Source organism: Panicum hallii, chromosome 5 (genome assembly GCF_002211085.1).
Source record: "Panicum hallii strain FIL2 chromosome 5, PHallii_v3.1, whole genome shotgun sequence".
NCBI lineage: Eukaryota > Viridiplantae > Streptophyta > Magnoliopsida > Poales > Poaceae > Panicum > Panicum hallii.
In genome coordinates, this window is record NC_038046.1 from 16,131,208 (window position 1) to 16,150,485 (window position 19,278).

At 49.3% G+C, this 19,278-nt stretch overlaps 1 protein-coding gene across 1 annotated transcript; it reads right to left on the reverse strand.

Moving 5' to 3' along the window:
• Positions 1-2,532: 2,532 nt before the first annotated feature.
• LOC112894067 (inactive protein kinase SELMODRAFT_444075-like) lies at positions 2,533-7,654 on the reverse strand. The gene is made up of 10 exons (XM_025961650.1): positions 7,457-7,654; positions 6,266-6,512; positions 5,868-6,007; positions 5,699-5,793; positions 4,584-5,608; positions 4,200-4,360; positions 3,742-3,818; positions 3,502-3,649; positions 3,166-3,315; positions 2,533-3,073 (listed from the first exon to the last, which is right to left on the reverse strand). The coding sequence occupies exons 2-10, from the start codon at positions 6,483-6,485 to the stop codon at positions 2,846-2,848; spliced, it is 2,244 nt and encodes a 747-aa protein (XP_025817435.1). The 5' UTR covers positions 6,486-6,512; positions 7,457-7,654; the 3' UTR covers positions 2,533-2,845.
• Between the last annotated feature and the right edge of the window lie 11,624 nt (positions 7,655-19,278).

Below are 19,278 nucleotides of genomic sequence, written 5' to 3' on the forward strand. Positions count from 1 at the left end.
GAGTGACCGGGTACGGCCCGTCCGTCAATCTGATGGGGTTGGCGCAGCCGGCATGCCTGCGGATCCGCGGTGCCATGGTGGCCCGGCTGATCGGGATGCACCCGCTAATCCTCCGATCCACGGGCGGTGCCCTACCCCGGCTGTCAGGCGGGGGGTGCGCATGCACGTCACACGGGGAGGAGCATTTAGTGCCTCCTTCCTCCCCACGCCTTTCACGAGGGTCCGAGGGGTCTGGCACGGTTGCCAGATCAGCGCTGGCTTCCTGACTCCACAGGACTTGTCGCGGGTTGGGGAGGCACCACATGCCTGGGGATCGACCGTCGGGCCTCCGGGTTGCCACTTCGCCTGATGGGCCGGTGGCGGTCGTACTCCTATCTCAGCGGGCCGATCTGCATGATAGGGGCTGGCTGATTCCTTCTTTAGCCTTTGAAGGTCTTTCTTTGGGATAGACGTGGTAGCTAACCCCGACACCGATTAACTGAAGGTGATCATAGTAGAGGTAGAAGAAAAATTCTCACAGCAACCATACTTGGTGCGTGTATAAGAGCTGAAGTGAGAGTGGGTCCTTCCATAGCATAGGGTAACCATGGTGAAGAGGGATGGTGTAGATTTTTGCAATTGTGCCAAGGAATAATGAAAAATAAAAAAAGCACACAAAGTAGTAAGTAAAAAATCAATCCTATTATTAGGAAACCAGTTATTAGCTAAAACTCTAAACTACCCATAAACTAAGACAACAAAAATTTTCTAACTACAGACCAAAATCCCCTACATAATTAGTTAAAAAAGATCTTTTGACAAGCGTTTGCTGTAACTGGTCGTGTAAACCAAAAGCCAAATCAAGAGCATGTTTGGTTCGCGTCCGGAATTCGCCATGTCAAAATTTCGGCATGCCACACTCGCTTAGGCCACCATTTGTTTTACATCCAAAGATTTGACGCGCCAAATTTTAGATTAGGGCTCTTCTCGGTGCTTATCCATTGAATTTGTTATAAAGATTTGCTAAAAGTTAAATGAGCGACTTGCCCGCCACAAAGTATGGCGCAGCCAGACATGGGGCGCGGCGATCTTGGGGCGGCAAACGGACCCCAAATATTGCTTCGTTGCGGATAGACCCTCCGTACCTAGGTGAGACAATCAATCAACGTTCTTCTCTTTTCTTACCGAGTTTTCCTTCTTAACCATTTGCCATTCCCAAGCACATTTACAGTCCCAATAGACCAGACCCTCCTAGCTGGTAGCATATCTTCGGAGCACAGCAGTAGCACGCCCCCAAGGACGGCTGGACCGCCGGTCCGGCCAGTTCTCTTCTCGCGACCACCGTACCGGTCAAACAGAAACAGCCCAGCCCAGGCGCCCCCTGTTCCGCCATGATTGCTCGCTCATGCCCCGCGCGCCCGTGCACGGACCACCACGCCGCGGCACAGTGGCCTGGTGGCCTCCCGTTGCTCGCAGTCGCAGCCAGCCAGCCCAGCCCAGCCACCGGCAGCTAGCCGGAGCACTACACGAGTTGCTACATGCCGGCGTACGCACGGCGGCAAGGAGATGCCGATGCCGTGGCCCCCGGCGGCCGGCCATCGTCTGACGCGGCGCGTAGGAACGCCAGGCAATGATGAGCCACGCTCTGGCAGGCAGTCGATGCCGGCGCGTGATGTGCCCATTCGACGTCACGCCGGCCTCCGCTAAAAGATGCAAGTAGGTATTCAATATTATTTTTTAGTCAGATAATTAATTATAATATTATATTATTTTAGTTTATTTTTCCTTCTAAATTATTTACACTACACAAAATGCTATTATAGTTTATTTTATCAACTTTTACATCAAAATATCCAAAATATATATATAATTTGCATCCCTGACAGGGTACCTGAAAGGTGCTGCGGCGAGGCCAGCGCCCAGCGCCCCCGCAGCCGCAGAAACAGGCAGAGCGAGCGGCAGCAGGCCAGCAGCCGTCGTCCATCCATCGCGCCAGGGCGAGCTCGGCGCTACATGTTCAGCATCTTTCCGCCGTTGGCAGCAGGGAGGCCCCTGCCTGCCTGCGGCTGCCCGCCTGCTGCAGCGAGGCGCGGCCGTTACAGTGCGGCACTGTACAGGGTAGGGGGCGCCGTGGCAGCCCGGCTGGTTTGGGAGGGTACAGGCGTACAGTGTAGGGCAGCAATTTCTGGCGCACGCTGTATGAATTTTGGATGGTAAATCCTGGAATTTTGGGCGGCTGACTTGGCCCTGTCCTGTGAGGCCAACCACTCTTCATGTGGCATTATTGCGTACCAGCGGGGTTACCTGTAGCACGACGGACGCAACACCGCGACTGACAAGAACAGCGTGGAGATACCACCCGGTTTCTGTATGTCAGTACGTCTGTATGTGCAACAGCGCCACTTTCAAGAAAGTGTGCGCAACAGTGTAGCAATCACGTCGAGATCCAAATCCCGAATAATTGCTCCCTGTGTCAACCGAAATCTAGTGTGCCAGTCTCTATACATCATCAAGCATCGAATCTAATGTGATCATAGCAAAGACCATGAAATCTTTACAGAACCATTGCCTTGTGGATATGATCAAGCTACTGAGAATACTAATAACCATTACAACTACGGCCAATTTGCCATCGCATTTCCTCGAAACATCATACACAAAACAAGAGCTGCCTCGGAGCTCAATATACTTGTAACCTATTACCATTTCCACTATACACCGGCACAATGTACCCGCAAAAGCTTTCAGCCTACCATTGCTAGGAATAGGAAGTGAAGGCAAAAGAACAACAAAAAAGACAGGGAGGTAGGGGCAGGGAATAATACAGATTTGAACATCTCCATTTCACTACATTATGGGAGTAGCACTAATATCTGTTGGAGATGCTCTGCTTGTCTCGGTCCCAAGAGGCCCTCAAAGCATTGTAGGAGCGTTTCCCATCAACAGCTCTTTGCGAATCTTGTTGACCCGGGCTGCTGTACTCCTGGAAATGCTGCTGTTCGTTCAGCATTCTCCAGCTCCTGCTCCCAGAATCGCTACTGGCCATAACAGAACCAGAATCGACGACCATGTCACCCTCAAGTATGCGAAGAACCTTTCACAAGACATTTTAAGGGGTAAGCATACACAATCTAGTTTTATCAGTGGCTAAAAGAATGAGAAAGAGTTGCAGATGGTGTCACTAACATGGGACATGCGAGGCCTTGAATGTGGGTCTCGTCTTATGCACAAATTTGCCGCGTGCAGCATGCAATACACTTCATTTTCACAGTAGCGGTCCCCCAGACGCGGGTCTATGAGTTCATCAATTGCATAAGACTCCAAGAAAGGGCGTGCCTGGTGCAATCCAAATATTATGAGTTGAACACAAAATTACAGATTGCAGATTGCATAAAACAAGTTTATCTGTACACAGGGTGGAGGTCATCAGAACATATAAAATCCTCAAAAAAGCATCGAGTATCTTATCCATCCAAAAATGACTTGACTCGAAAGAAATTTGGATCAAATAAGTTAACTCACCCATTCAGTTAGAAACTGCTGCCCCTTTGGTCGGTTAATGTCAACTGCCTTCCGCCCAGTGACAAGCTCCACTAACACAACCCCAAAAGAATACACATCAGCTTTCTCTGTTATTTGCCCACTCTGCGCATATTCGGGTGCGAGATAACTGCAGGAAGTCATAAAGTTCTCTTGTTAGCTGCACTTGAAACTTGAAACTGCCTATGATGATATATTCATAGATTAAGTTTCAATATTTACCCAAATGTGCCAATGACTCTTGTTTCAACACCCATGTCACCATCAGGTTGCCATCGTGCCAGGCCAAAATCTCCAACCTGTCGGGCAATTATTGCAGAGCTTACAATCATACCATGAAATTAAGAGGTCAACAGGAACCACAAAAAAAGATTGGATGATAGCAGAGTTCAGCAGACAATATATGATCAATCTAAAGAAGATCCACACAAGATAAGACTGTCCTATCATGCAGAGAAGTATAATAGCAAAGAAAGATGATTGGCCTCCATAAATAACAATACCCAAACTATCATCACAAAATTTTAATGGCAACTATACTCCACCATCAGTCAATATAAATATTGCCAGATCATTGTATTGGATACAGAAACTTTAACCTATATATGGAAAGGAGCCTAATGCCAAAGATACAAGAACAATGCTTAACTTTACACTCCAATCAGTGAAATAGACCATACCAGTGGTTCAAAATCATGTGTGACAAGGATGTTGTTTGGTCTCATGTCACGATGGATTATGCAGCCAACCCTACATTCCTCATGAAGGTACCGCAGCCCACGAGCAGCACCAACTGCAATCTTTTGTCTCGATGCCCACTCCAATGTTTCTCTATTACGTCCTGAATGATATTTCAAGAATAGCTTAAGGGACAGATTTATGTCAACATCACTAACTCTGTGCGACTCTTGGTGCAAACAATTGAAACAGAAAGAGTCGGGAGAGAAATAAAAAAATTCAGGAACACAAAAGTAGTTTAGGTGCATAATGAACTTGCAGACAGCAAGTACCATAACCAAAACTAACAGTTCTATATACATAAATGCAACAGAAAATGTTCTTACCATAAAGATGTGAATCCAATGATCCATTGCAGATGTACTCGTAAACTAATAAACGTCTTTTGTCCTCAACGCAAAAACCAATCAGCATTACAACATTTCGATGTTGTGCACAACTAAGAACTTCCACCTCCGAGCAAAACTCAACATCACCCTGGGAACTTGCAAGCTTGTGTTGCTTAACAGCAATTGCCTGGCCATCAGGAAGGACACCTCGATGAACAGACCCAAATCCACCTTCAGCTAAGAAATTTGCTTGGGAGAAACCACCAGTTGCAAGTTCCAATTCAGCATAAGTAAACCACCGAGGAGGCTTTCCAAAAACAGGAGCCTTGTGCTGACATATTGAACACAAAGGAGGTGGTCCAGGAGGCGCATTCCTTGCCAATGAGACAGCATCCCTAACATCTCCACGGAAGTTTAAGTCTGACCTGCATCTCATGGCACTAATTTCATTCAGGAGATCAAGCTTGGAGATCTTTTCCAGTAAAGCATCCGCAGTTGCAGTACGAGTTTTCCTTGGACCTTTTCCAAGTGATCTTGAGGATGCAGATCCCTGTAGAATGTTGGCCATCCATGGCTGAAGCGAGAAAGTTGCAGGAGGGCTCAGTGATTCACTGTCAGAATCAGAAATATTGACATCTGAATGCTGAATTTGATCCTTTGTTGTTTGCACTTCTTTCTTCAGAGAACCATTTGTTTCAGAAGCAGAAAATGGAGATGTACCAGGATCTGAACTTGAGACAGAGGATGTTCCCACTTCAGTACTTCCAAAAGGCGTCTCCAAGTCTGGGCTGCTATTTGGGGTTACAGCCGGTCCTCGAGTTGAACTTCGTGCCTCCTTAACATCAGTAGCGGTTTTACCAGTAGAACCATCCAACACAGGTGGAATTGTACAGGTTGATTTAGACTCTTTATCAGGAGATCCCACAAGATTCAAGCGGAGGACTTTAGGCTGAGAACGCTTCATGACAACAATATTGCACTGAAGCTCCTCTACACAACGCTTCTCTTCATGCTTCAACTCCCTGAGCAGCAGCAATATAGAATTAAGCAAACATAAACCAATGAAAGTATGATGTGTTCAAGAAAGTATTGTTGTAGGAGTTGACCATTACTTGTCTAGCACAACCCAGCTTGCTTGTGCACGCTTGCACTCAGCAGCCACAGCACCAGAAGGGGAGCCAGAAACAAGCTTAGTTTTCACATTTATCTACAGAAATGGAAGTAAATTAAACACAACGAGATATTTAAACATATAAATAAGCAGTAGATCCAGCTTCAAACCTTCTCTATATCATACACATTAAGTTTATTCATCATTTGATTGCACTGCTCTGAGATATCATATTTCTGATCCAACATAGACGACTTATGGCCACTAGCGCAATCACCCGCAAACAGCGGAAAGCCCCAGAACTTCCTGCCTGAAATGAAGGAGAAGTGCAGATAATTCAGGCAACTAATGCACAACCTTGGCAAAAGTTGACGACGCTACTGAACAAAGTCCACAAAATTAGGTGATGAATGAAACTAAAATGGGTATGATTAGTAGCGCAAGCAAACGTGCACAAGAACACTTATTGGTGTCCTGGTGTAGCAAACACGAAAGCTAAATACGGAAACAAAACACAGCAGCAGATAACAGTTGATTGCCATAGGGACGCAAGGAAAGGAAACAGTACCAGAGGTATGCGCCGGGATGACGACGAGCAGTATGATGCTTCCGCCGGGCTGCACGACGTGCGTTAGCGCCCAGACAATGGCCGTCGTGGAGATCTCCCTCGTGGCCGCCCTCACGGCCACCACCACCTTCTCCGCCGCCGCAGCTGTGGCGGCGCCCTTCTCATCCACGGCCTTCCCCTTCCTCTGCAGCAGCTGCTGCTGGGAAGAGCCCACCATCATCTCCTTCCCCTCGAGAACCAGCAATGCCTACAAATCCAGAAGCGCTCAGCCACCAGCCCAGCTGCCCAAGTGCCCAAGCAAGAACTCAACAACCCCAAGAAGAAGCAGCCAAAGCAGCAGCAGCTTAAAGCGAACTGGAAGTGATGCCCGCCTAGTACAAACAACACAACAACCGCGCCGGGGAACTTTAATGGCAACGGCGATAGGAGCGAGTACCGAGCCGCTGGCAGTTGCGACCAGAGTTCGACGCTGCACCTGCTTAGCTTGGCAGGCTGAACCAAAAAGGCGAGCAACACGACCGGAGACCAGTAAAGATGATTGCGGTAAAAGGAGGCGGCCTTTTTCCCCCTGTTCTGGCTGGGTGGCGCTGGGTCCCGACCCGCCCGAGGCCGCGGATTGAGAGAAAGATCGCAGCCTTTATGGGCGGCCGCAAACGGTGGCGGCGCAGCGGTGGCGGGGCACCACCGCTGCGCCGCGCCTGCGCTGCGAGCGTCCTCGCCGCCACTGTAGCCGGGAAGGGCGACCCCGCTCGCTCCCCCTCGGCTTTGACGGCTGCTGGGTCAGATTGCACAGTGCCGCCTCGTCCTCCGCCCGCCTAGCCTGCCAACACGATTCCCGGCACGCCGCAGCAATCCCACCATCGCAAACTATTCCAGTCCTCGCAGATCTCGCCGCGCTTCGCGCCTCGAAACTGGCCTCTCTCCATGTGGGAGCAAGCAAGACCGGATCGAAAATTCCTCCCCGAGGGGAAAATCCCCACCCCCCAAATGCGACGCGAGCAACACACGCGATGAGAGATTCGGCTCAGCATTTCCTTCCATAAACGAACGGCTGGAAAAAAAAATTGGGGAAACAAAACCGTCCAATTGCATTTCTGCAGCACCCATTCGAGCGAACGAAATCGAAACACCCGAAAACGAAGAAAGCGAACCGGAAACCGGCGGCGCCGAAGGGGGCGATGGGATACGCACCGGAGAACGCGACGGCAACAAACGACCTCCGGCCCTCACAAACTGCTGCCGCCGCCGCCTCGCCTCCTCGCCGAGCGCCGAGCGCAAACCCTAGCGCTCAGGGCGAGCGCGTGGGAGCCGGAGCGGAGGCGTTGGAAGGAGTGGCCATTAAAGAGCCAGGGCGCCGAAGCAATTAAACCTCCATGGCTCCGCGCTAACCTCCTCAGCTACTACTAGTCTACTACTACCTCTCCACTTCCACCTCCACCGCGCGCCCCGATCGCCGTCGATCGCTGGGATTTCCCGCTCCGCCCTCCAACCTCCACCTGATTAACATCTCTGCCCCTACGGCCCGAATGAGGAAACGCATTTAAAAACCGGTCGCTGGGACCGGAGGCCCGGGCCCAGCGCGGCCCGCCCGTCGGTTCCCGATCGGACGGCCGGCGAAAAGTCCCCCGGAGTAGCGTAAATGCCGCCCAGGGTGTGTCCTCGTGGGGCGAGCACGAGCAGGCTGTCCCGGGTGGGGACCACCTGGCAGGTTCAGAGAGGGCTCGTGGGCTCGTGGCGGGCTCAGGTCCCCTTCAGCTAGTGACATGGTCCTCGTGGACGTGGTCCAGGGCGGGCTTCGCTCCAGCTGCTGCTGGCTGCGGCGGCCCAGCGCTGCATGTTGCAGTTGCTGGCTGCCGCCGCTGGATCCCCAGGGTCGATCTGGTCTCTGTTGCTGCTCGCCAAAAGCTTTGTCTGGACCTTTTTACAGGCTCCTTGGCTCGACGCGGGGGAGACGGCCTCTAGGGTTTACGCGGGCGCTTATCCGTTTTTTGTGGTCACGTGTACTTCTGAATGGCGACGTGACCTGAGAGAAGATGAGCCTAGCTAGGCATTTTGTCTTGGAGCATAGGATGTGTAGGTGGTTCAAAATGTACAGGCTGCCAAGGCCTAGAGGGTTTTAAAAATGGTGTGCTTCCCACCATGTTTGGTTCTTGCCTTACTGGTCCTCCACAGATTTGGTGCAAGTTGTTGGTTTTATTCACGGTACCCGGACAGCTCTTTTTTATCCCAAGGAGCAAATTTGTTTCGATTATATGACATGACAGCAGCTCCTCGTGAACATAATTAAGTATCAACGCCACCTAGTAATGGAACAAAAGGAGAATGGATTGCCATCGCACCAATATTGAACCCATTTAAACTGCAAGGTCTTTGTCTAAGCGTCTATGACAGTGGTTCAAACGAGGATGGGTTGGTTTTAAACAAGGCAACCATGAAAGCTAGTCTAGACAAAACTAGGGTCCACTTCAACTGCAATAGAACTACCAATTTCAAGCACTGCTGCTGGTCATAAGTGCTTAACACTCTGACTAAATTCTGGAAACTTTTAAAACTTTGACTGACAATGGTTCTTACTCCATTTTTCTAAAAACATGTATAGATTTCTATTGTTTGGATCCATTGCTGCCAAAATCCGGCATGTGTTTCTTTTGCCACTCGCTCCCACTGTTAGCCCCACTCATCACCATCCTCCTGCCCTTGGCCCGCTCAGCCATCGTCCTTCCTTTGATCCCGCCCCTGCCACTGCCACCTTTCTCGCTAGAGCCTCGATGGAGGTGGAGAAGACACTCCGCATTACATAAGGTAGAGAGGGAAAAAAAACAAATGTGGAGTGGAAAAAACACTCAGATATCCGTTTTATAATTGGCTTTCCCATATATATTTGTCCCATACGCAAACTGCTTACCTCCTAACACAACGTGCATTGCACGTACCCCAAAGTTGTCACATGTCATGCATGTTTATTTGGATTCTAGCAACACGCTCATCTCAGAATCCATGCAACGATCCACCTCGTTGCATGTCCAGTTTAACTTGCACTGGATCTGATTATAGAGTACATGAAGTAGCTGTACATTTGTCATTCCTGAATTGTTTACCGTGAAACTTAAGCAACATGCATTACACGTACCCTAAGGTTGTCCTGTATGCTCGCTTGGAGACCAGCGATAAATTGTTCATCTCGGAAGCCTACAATTTATCCATCATGAATCGCCATATACAACTCGGTGGAGCTAGCTCTGATTACACTGTATAGTCCTACATCCAAGTAGATAGCTAGTAGCGAGGGCCTGTTTGGTTCGCTCGGACTAAATTTTAATCCCGTTATATCGGATGTTTGGATATTAATTAGAAATATTAAATATAGTCTAATTACAAAATTAATTACATAAATGGAGACTAATTCGCCATACAATGCATTAAGCCTAATTAGTCCATGATTTGACCATATTATGCTACAATAAATATGTGCTAATGATAGGTAATTAGGTTTAATAGATCCGTCTCATGAATTAGCACCATGCTTATGAAATTAGTTTTATAGTTAGCTCATGTTTAATCCCTCTATTTGGTATCCAAACATTCGATGTGATCCGGACTAAAGTTTAGTCTCTGATCCAGATACCCCCTGAATCCCTACTATGCCACGGTACCACCAGGTGTGTTATTACGAAGCGTCAATATCTTAGTACGTCCTGACATTGATTTTAGTCCTTCAGATGGAGTACATTGCACATAATAGTACACAACAACATGTCTTGCCTTGTACTCTACTAGAGAATGAGAAAGGAGGAGAACCTCATCTGTGCCGGCCATTTGGGAGGTAGCACGGATAAGTCATGTGTTGGCTAAACGAATAACTTCCAGGATCCTGCGGCTTTCAACAATAACCGCCATAGATAATAGATTACTCGTGTCGGTTCCAGGCACAAATATTTTCAGCGTTATCAGATAGAGCCGAGTCGGGTAATTTTCTACCTTTGCAATTCGATTTTCAAATTGTATTAGGAAGCTCATAACTTTTGCATATGAACTTAGATGGAGACAATTTTTATATGAAAATTGTACGTTTCTACTAGATCTACAACTTTTGTAGTTGATTTTTTAATTAAAGCCATTCAGATTTTCAAATAGTGGAACAAAGCTTTAGACAACAAATGCCCAAAGGAGGTACCTATTGCGTGCAACAACAACACATAGGTGGGACGGTAAGCAGGGATTGCCTGAGTTCATGGGTTTAAAAACTGAATATTGGGGTAGCGCGGAGGTGCAAGACCCTCCAGACCTAGAGTTTTTATTTACTATTTTCAGTTTACAAATTATTATTCTGACTATTCATGCTGCCTCGTATAAGCATCACATGAATATATTTGTCTGTGCAGGCTACCGCAGCCAGCAATATGTACTATTAAAGATAACCAGTAAGGATGATGTGTTCTATAGTAGTGCAATGACCAAGTGTATTGTTATTAGTGGCCGTATTCTTAACTAAATTAGCTTAAAGACTGATGATATATATATACACACTATTACTATCTACTAAGGAAACTTTGGTAATTAGTACGCACGGGCAGGGTTGTTGAGTACGTGCCACCAACCTGTATCTACTGCTAACCACCTACTTCTCTGTACCTTGTACAGCAAAACATACATGATGATGAGTTATCCATGATGGCCCCCCTGGCCCCTGGGCAAGTGGTTCGTCGCCAACAAACCAGTAAATTAAATGTTGTATACCGACCGGCCATCGTCGTGTGTACCTGCAAATAAACCGTCAGTTTTTTTTGAATCATCATGGTCGGTTGTCCGATTGCATCTGCCATGACAGAAGGATCGGGTCGAGTATGTGTGTGTGTATATATATATATAAATATAAAAGATGCAAGGTAAATACTACTAATATTGTACGAAGTGTGTGTCCTCTGAGCATAGTATGTGTACAGCTCGTTGCACACGCTGAGGTTAAAGCGCTCCACGGTAAAAAAAGGAGAGAGTAAAATACTTTCTCCATTCTGAAATATAGGATATTAATAATATAAGATATTCTAGAACTTTTGAAAAAGTATTAAAGAAAATCATATAATTTTTCTTAACTCTTAGCTGCATACTTACCTTTTCTATTCCTTTCTCCCCTTCTTAATATTAGGAATAACTTTAATTATGGCTGGTAAACTAAGAGCTCTCGGAGGGTATATGCGTCTTTTGTTCTCTTATTTAATATGTCTTAGAATTGCTAGAGTAACTTATATTAGAGGACGAAGGAAATACAAGAATAGCTATTGTACTTGTCAGCATGTTTCAGTTTAGTCATTATACTTAAGAAAATATAAATCATAGCGATTAAATTTGCCCGACTATATCAGTACGGTCATTGGTTCATTAATGGTTAACCACACATATTTAGATGATGTAGAGTAGACTTTCGCTTCTTATCATGCAATGTGGTAGATCACAGGTCACATGTATTTATTGATGTCCTATTTTTTTTACACCATCCTCTTCCTTGCTTCCTTTTAATTTTCTTCTCTAACATTTCACATGCGGAGTAGGTGATATGAGGCAAGATTCAGTACTTATTGACCATGATTCCGACTCACCTGCATATCCCGCCTATTTATCTATCTCTTACCACAGCTTGAGCTCTCTTAGCTCTTCACTGTTGAGACAGCTCTAACATTGATGCAAAAATGAATGGAAAAATAGATGGGCTGATAGAATATTCGAATAGAAATAAGAGGACAAGTGCAATGAATGCAGTAAACAATTAGAGATTGATTTTCTTAAGCCTATAACTATACACCTAACAAGAAAACGATATCCCAATCCATGTCAGTCATGGTAGATGGTACGACATGGTCAAACCTAATCCACATCATCCAAATGTGTAGTATTGAGAAGCCAATTGTTATATTAGATTAGTCAAGGCAAGTCCAGTGGCCTAGATTTACACAGCTTACTAAGTAGAATGGCTAAACTGAATTACGTCAACAAGTCTAATAGCCATAATTTACACTTTTTCTGATTTTGATAGTCAAATTGAAACATGTTGATAAGTACAATGGCCATTCATATATTTTACTAAAGAAAGAAAAAGAAGAAAAGAGAGAAGAGTAACGATGTGTCATGCAAGTAAATAGCTAGTACTAGCAAAAGTACGATGCATGGTAGGTAAAATGCACTGTGCTGGAAACGCATCGCTGCTACAGTGCAGCAGCCTTGTCATGGACTCGAATGCTTTATGAAACAGCAGGAACCTTGCCCGATCTCGTATGCAGCAATTTGTCAAAAAAAATCTCGTATGCAGCAAGAGACCGCACTAGTAGCAGTACGGGCCATGTGTCGATAGAGATTTTTTGAAGTCAGTCGATCGAGGTTAACAAGCAGGTCCTAGCGTTTATTTCATGGCGGATCCAAGCAAGCAAAAGTGTGACCTGCTGAAGCACCCCCACGCGTATTTGCTCTCACTGCATCACCGGGCCCGTACGCGACGAGGGCAGTGAAAAGTGAAAACCAATGTACGGAGCACCAGTAACTACGTGCTCCACTAGCCAAACCCCGTGCTGCGCAAAGGCTGAAGAGAGCACCGTACGTGCGAGTGTGAAGGAAAAGCGATCGACGACGACGAGGAGGAAGAGGAACAAGAGACAAGAGCGTCAACCAAAACCCGTCCGAGAAGTACCGGCCTGACCTTTGCCGGGTAGTCAGTCGGTCACAGTCATCAGCTTTTACACCTCCTTTTTGGCCGAGACCGTGCAGGGTGCACGGGCAGTCGGGCACGGTGTGGGCGCGCCCGTCGTGCGCGCGTGCTGTCCCAGGCGGCCGGGCGCCATCGTCGCCGTCGCTGGGGCTCCGTCCGATCCTCGGGCGGCCTGGCGCGCGCCAGCCGGCGTGCATGGCGGCGGCGCTGCCCCGCTCGTGAGAGACATGGATCCAAAATGGAGGCGCAGGACCTGCTCCGCCCGTAAAGCCGGATGGCGCACCAGCGTATCTTTGGACTTTTGGCAGCATTCAGATTCAGTCCCGCAGAAGATTTTCGAGCCTTTTCGAATTGCTTCAAAATTGGTTACTAGAAGTAGCAGTCCTTCATTTTTCTTCTTCGTAAAATGGTCGCACTTTTTTAATAGTAAAATGGTTGCACTTTTTTAATAGTATAAAATGATTGCGCTTTGAAGGAGGTTTGGAGGTGCATTTTCGTCAGGGATGACGACAGCTCCGCATACGATTTTGCCCCGTACCATGCTGATGCCGGCGGTGCCGTCCCAGGCTCCGAGCAGCACCCACCAGCAATTAAAAACCACATTTAAAATACAGAAAAAAAGGGTACTTAAAAATTGGGCGGACACCAATCGCAGAGCGTGCGTAAACTGTGCGCCCATGAGGCTCCTTGCCCTAATTAAATCCTGCGCCACACCTTCCCGCGCAGGCGCCAGGCGGGCGCGGGGCGCAGCGCAGCGCACGCAAGACGCAACGGCAGAGAAGTGGCATCCCCCCGTAAATAACCCGGCACCGCCTGGGCTCTTACCCCGTGCCCGTGGGCTTTCACCACGCACAGTTTGAACGAGCTACGGAGGCCCACATGGTGACATGGCCTCGTCCGCCCCCCAAAGACCGCCGGCATCGCACGCCGTCCCCGTCGCGCCGCTCCGCCATAACTGCCGTCGCCGTCGCCGTCGGGGTCGCCGTCCGTCCGAGACGGCGTCACGCGCCAGGCCCAGCCAACCAGGCGCCGCGGATCGTGGTTCCGGATGGACGCGGGGGGAGGAGGGGAGGGCGTGGGGAGTAATTAACTCTCGCGGGAACAGCCCGCTGAATTCGAGGGGGTTTTGCTTCCGCGGCACGGCGATTAAGGCGGGGTCCGGTTTGGATTATGAGGAAGGGCTTTCCTTAATTATTGCTGCTTTCATACCTCGGAGGTTGGGACTGGGTACGTCCGTCCTCGCATCTTGTCTCGTGTGCCAAAAACAAGCTCCGGATTCTACTTTTTCCCCAACTTGTGTTTCCAACCTAGGATAGCTAGGGCTCTGTCGGCAGCCCAGCATGCACTGCTTTCACTCTTGTGGCCTTCAGAGTTCTTTGCTAGTGCTACAAGGGTGAAAAAAAAAAAGATCAACTGAGGTTAGGTTTGGATCAGCTAGGGCTGGAGGCAGGTTGCCATTAGGATATCTGAGTGTATTGTATGATTGTACCATAAGTGGACGATGGCTCTTTAGGGCCTGTTTGTTTGAGCTTAAATAAGCTGTAGATTATACAAACCAACTTAAATAATCTGTAAAGGAAACAAACAGGCAGCTTATTTGCTCAGATTATATAATCTAGAGTCAAAAACACCATAATCTCATAAGCTAGTCAAGTGGAGCTTATTTCAATTTATTTCTACCCAAAAGACCCACTACCCATGGCAAAGAGGAGCAAATTACCCGCAATTGCCATTGGATCCCACCAGCCCACTCCCTCCTCCCCTCCCCACGCGCCCCTCTCCCTGGCTGGCTCCCCACGCTAAGGGCATTGTTGTCTTTACACGTCTAGGACAAATAAGCTGGGCCAAATAAGCTAGGCAAACAAACAGTAAGACTCAGCTTATTTAATCCAGAAAAAATAAGCTAGATTATATAATCTACCAAATAAGCTGGATAGTATAATCTATAAGTCCAAACAAACAGGCCCTTAATGGACAAAATTTGAGATCCAAAAGTGGCACATTTGTAGACAGACGACAAGTGACTACCTATAAGAATATCATAGTAGCACTAAGATACCATTAGATAAATCTTCACCAGCATCGCATTGGTGTTTTCTAAGCTACTCATGACAATCCATTGTTTCCTATTTCTATCCATGAGAGTGAACCCAGAAAGCTAAGCATGGTTCTCTAGTCTTAGGTATCAAGTTCAAGTCCTTCTTGTGGCTGCGTTGCAGCTGCGGCTGCAGCAGAAGGGCAGCCGAACAAGCATGTCTCTCTCATAACTACAAAGTCTTGTGGTTGAGATTTTGCAGTTTCTTCTATTTTGAAAGAAGATAAAGGAAGATCGTAATTTGAACTAGCCCGAAGTCGGTAAGCCTAAAAACCCAAGATCCAAGAGTTCACATACTGGAGTGTAGGAGGAGGCTCATAGCTTGAAATACTTGTTTGAAAATATAAAACAAGTCATTGATTCACCCAATCAGCCACGCACTCATCGCTCGGAAACTAACACAGCATCTAGTCAAAGAGGAAGACCGGGGCGCCGTACCAGCAGCCGCGAATGCCGAAGCCCAGACCGCACGCGTCGCGGCCAGAGCACCGGCGCAAGATGTCACGCTCCGATCGAGTCGTTGATGGCTTGGTGTTCGGCGCGGAGAGGACAAAAACCGGAGGCAGTTAATTAGCACCGAATGCCGAATGCGACTCGTCACCGCTCTGCAGCGGCAGGCCGAGCAAGCTGACAATAATTGAGCATTTCCAGGGCGGCAGAGCAGAGCCCGCTTCGCTTCTCCGGGACGTTTCGGCGCTAATTAAACCGGCGCGGCGGCGAGACCAGACCAGCTTGGTCTTGTCTCGTTCACGGCGGCCGGGGGCGCCCACTGTCGCCGAACGGAACGCACGCCGCCGCCGGCGACGGGGTGCCGCGCCCAGACTACGAGGGCCAAGGCACGCGCGGTCTTGTCCTGGCCCCGCGCCCGGCGGCTTTGCCGTTGCCGAGCCGGTCGCACGAGCAGGGCAGCCGCGCGTCTCGTTGAAACGGCCGCACGCGGCCGTGAACTGTGTGGCCTTTTTGTGCGCTTCCGGGCGCGGATCGCACGGGCTCGGGATGCGGACAGCGTGCGTGCCCGTGTCCGCTGTCTGGTCTCGCCTCTCGTGCGTGCGTGGGATGTGCGCGGATGGAGGCCGCGGCCCTGCCCTGGCCTGGCCTGTTTTGGGTGCGACTTGATTGTCTGAATCTGTCTGCTCGCTCGCAGCGTCGTCGTGCCATGGATTCTTTTGCCTGGCGCCCTCTGTCTGCTTGCACTACCAGTGCCGAGTGGTGACAAATCCGTACTGGTCCTTTTTTACTCTCCTGGGATGGGACGCGGGGGGGGGGGGGGGGGGGGTTCGTGTAACATTTTTGAATTCTTTCAAATTTTCTTTTGAGTTTTCGTTTTAGTACAGCACCAACATTTGCTAGCTGCTTGGAGAAGCTGCCCTTTGTTGGGTGCAAAATGCAGAGGACTACTACACGGCTACTTCGGAATCTTAAAACTTTGATTGATGGATCAAGCCAACAAGGAGGAGGTTCGATGCAGATCACCTAGAAGTTTGCCACATGGTCTCTCTTACTAGTACTAGTACAATAGTGAGAGTGGTAGTTCCAGCACCGCTCGAGGGAAACGTGGCGTCCTGATTTTCGTCCGGACGCAAACACGAGCTTCGTGTAGCTCTGTCAAGCATACAGCCATGCACTGTGATGCACAATGCAGACGGCGGCAGACCTGATTCCCCGAATAATTTTTTTTTGATCTTGGTTGCCCGAATATTTCCGTACTCCTAGTTTGGCGGGCGCACATGTTTCTCTGCTGTGTACCACTACCAGTGCACACACCTAACCCTCTGTGCGACGGGTAAGACATCTGGAGCGGCAGAAAAATTACCACCACCAATCCGTGTATGATTGTCAGGTGGCTACTTGGCATGCACGCATACCGACAGATTAGAAGCATAGTGGCGAGTTCTGTATCAGTTGACCGCCCGCTTCCGGAGCGAATTAAAACTTGGATCAGCATCCCAATCATTGATCAGAAGCATCATGAGCAGTTGAGCACTGCCGCGATCGATCGGTCTCATCAAAAGAAAGGATGGGACGAACGGGTGAAAAGAAAAGTGGCAAGAGACAGAAGTTGCTGCTGCATCGCCAAATCCGAGCATGCCACGCCGCCGCCGGCAACATTCCCGGCCGTGTCCTCTCGGGCGAAGCCAGCGGCCAACGCGTACCCAATCACTTGGACTTGGGGGCATGCTTGGTTGCACGCCACAGCTGTGGCTGCCACCTCGATTGAAGCTCCTATTTGGTTGGTCAGCAGTTTTAGGCAGCCACGGAAAAAGCAGTGCTCCCAGCTAGCAATTTCCGCTGCAGTTGTGGCGCCGTTTTGATCCAAGCACGCTCTTGAAGCCGCGCGCTCAGCTCCACAGCGCCGGGTGGCGAACTGGGAAGTGGATGCTATCCATAGGTCATAACGTGCGCGATCCAACAACCCCTGGTCCATCTCCTCCATCTCCATCCAGGGCGCCATCGGCAGCCCTCCGACCGGGGATCATGGCTCCGCCGGCCCCGTCCTGCGAGGCGCCGAGCTGCCCTGCGTTGCGTGCCGGGCGGCCGCTCTCGTACTGGTGCTGTCTGTCCACTGGCAGCTGGTGCATGCAGGCAGGCGTACATGTTCCCCGGCCTGGACCAGCGTGACAACTGACATGAGTATAGTCCGTATGATCCACGGTCCATTCCTGCCCGTATGCCGTCGTACGTGCGTGTCCACTGGCCGGGACGGGACGACCGGGCCGGCCGGCCGGGACCAGCGGCCGCGCCGTGGCAATGGCCAATGGCGTCGCGCATGGGCGAGTCTGATGATGAGGCAGGCTATCAGCGGCAACACATGCATGCATGGGTAGCGTTGCCTGCACTGCGCGCACGGCCCAACTACCGGCGGCACTTGGCCGTTGGGATCCGGCTGCCCTCTTTACGCAGCTGGGGCTAGCTATCATAGCTACAGTGCCTGGTCCGCAGCTCCTGGTCGATTTTAATCGGGGTGCAGTTCTCGCCCGGCCGGCACGAGGGGAACCTGTCATTGGCGCAGACCACTTCGCCTCCTGCCTTCAGACTTGAGCACCAGTACTGATGACAAGTCTTATGGCATGTTTGGTTTACATGGACTAAATTTTAATCCCGTTATATCGAATATTTGAACATCAATTATAAGTATTAAATATAAACTAATTACAAATTTATTGTATAAATGGTCTCTGATTCGCGAGACGAATCCATCAAACCTAATTAGTCCATAATTTGATAATATTGTGCTACGGTAACTATATGCTAATGATAAATTGATTAGACTTAATAGATTCGTCTCGTGAATTAGTCTCTATTTATACGATTGGTTTTATAATTAGCTTATAGTTAATCCTTCTAATTGGCATGCAAGTGTCCGGTGTGACCGGGACTGGTCCCTGGCATCCGAGCTCCGTTGCTCGATCAGTAACTCAGTACCGGTTGTTGAACAAGCCGGGGCGATCGTTTCGTTTCGCTGCGCACACAAATCTGTACCAGCACACACCTGTAGGCGCATGAGGGCGGCACGTGCAAAGATGCCGCCGCCGGCAGACCGGACTCCGGCGTCCAAGGGCCACCGCCAGTTCTCGCCGCCGTACGAGCCTACCTACTAGCCGAGCTACCCAACCGGGGGCGACGCTGCCGTTAAAGTCAAAACCATCCTGCATCGTCGTCTCTTGCCACCAGCATCATGGATGGATAGGATGCCGAGATCCGACGAAGCTGCGCTAGGTACAGATCGTCAGATCCGTCGGTCCAAGGCCCATGCCCACGCACGTACGTGAATCAATCAACAAGCCCATCATGGATGGATGGAGCCCACGGACCATGAAAGCTACACGATTGATTTCTTCGGCCTGGCTTGTGGGTTGTGGCTTGTTCGTCTCATCTCAGGCCGGCCGGGATCTCAATTATAGTGAGATCATCCTGTGATGATGATGGATGGGCCAAGGAAAAGTAGCAGCCGAGGCAGCCGAGTATGGATTGCGGATCGCCGGATTCTCTCGCTGGGCAGTCGTATCAATCAGCAGTCTTTTGAAGGTGTATTATTGTTTGCTTATTGGGCCGAAGAACTCGAGCAGCAGCATAGATCAATACCCACGGGGCCACGGCCCATCTCATTGTTCATTGGTAGTAGTAGTATATACAGGCAGCAATGCGGCCGCGTACACGGCCCAACTCATGATTCAGACCGGTACGGTACAGTTTAGTACTACCCGTTTGGTTTCTACGTCC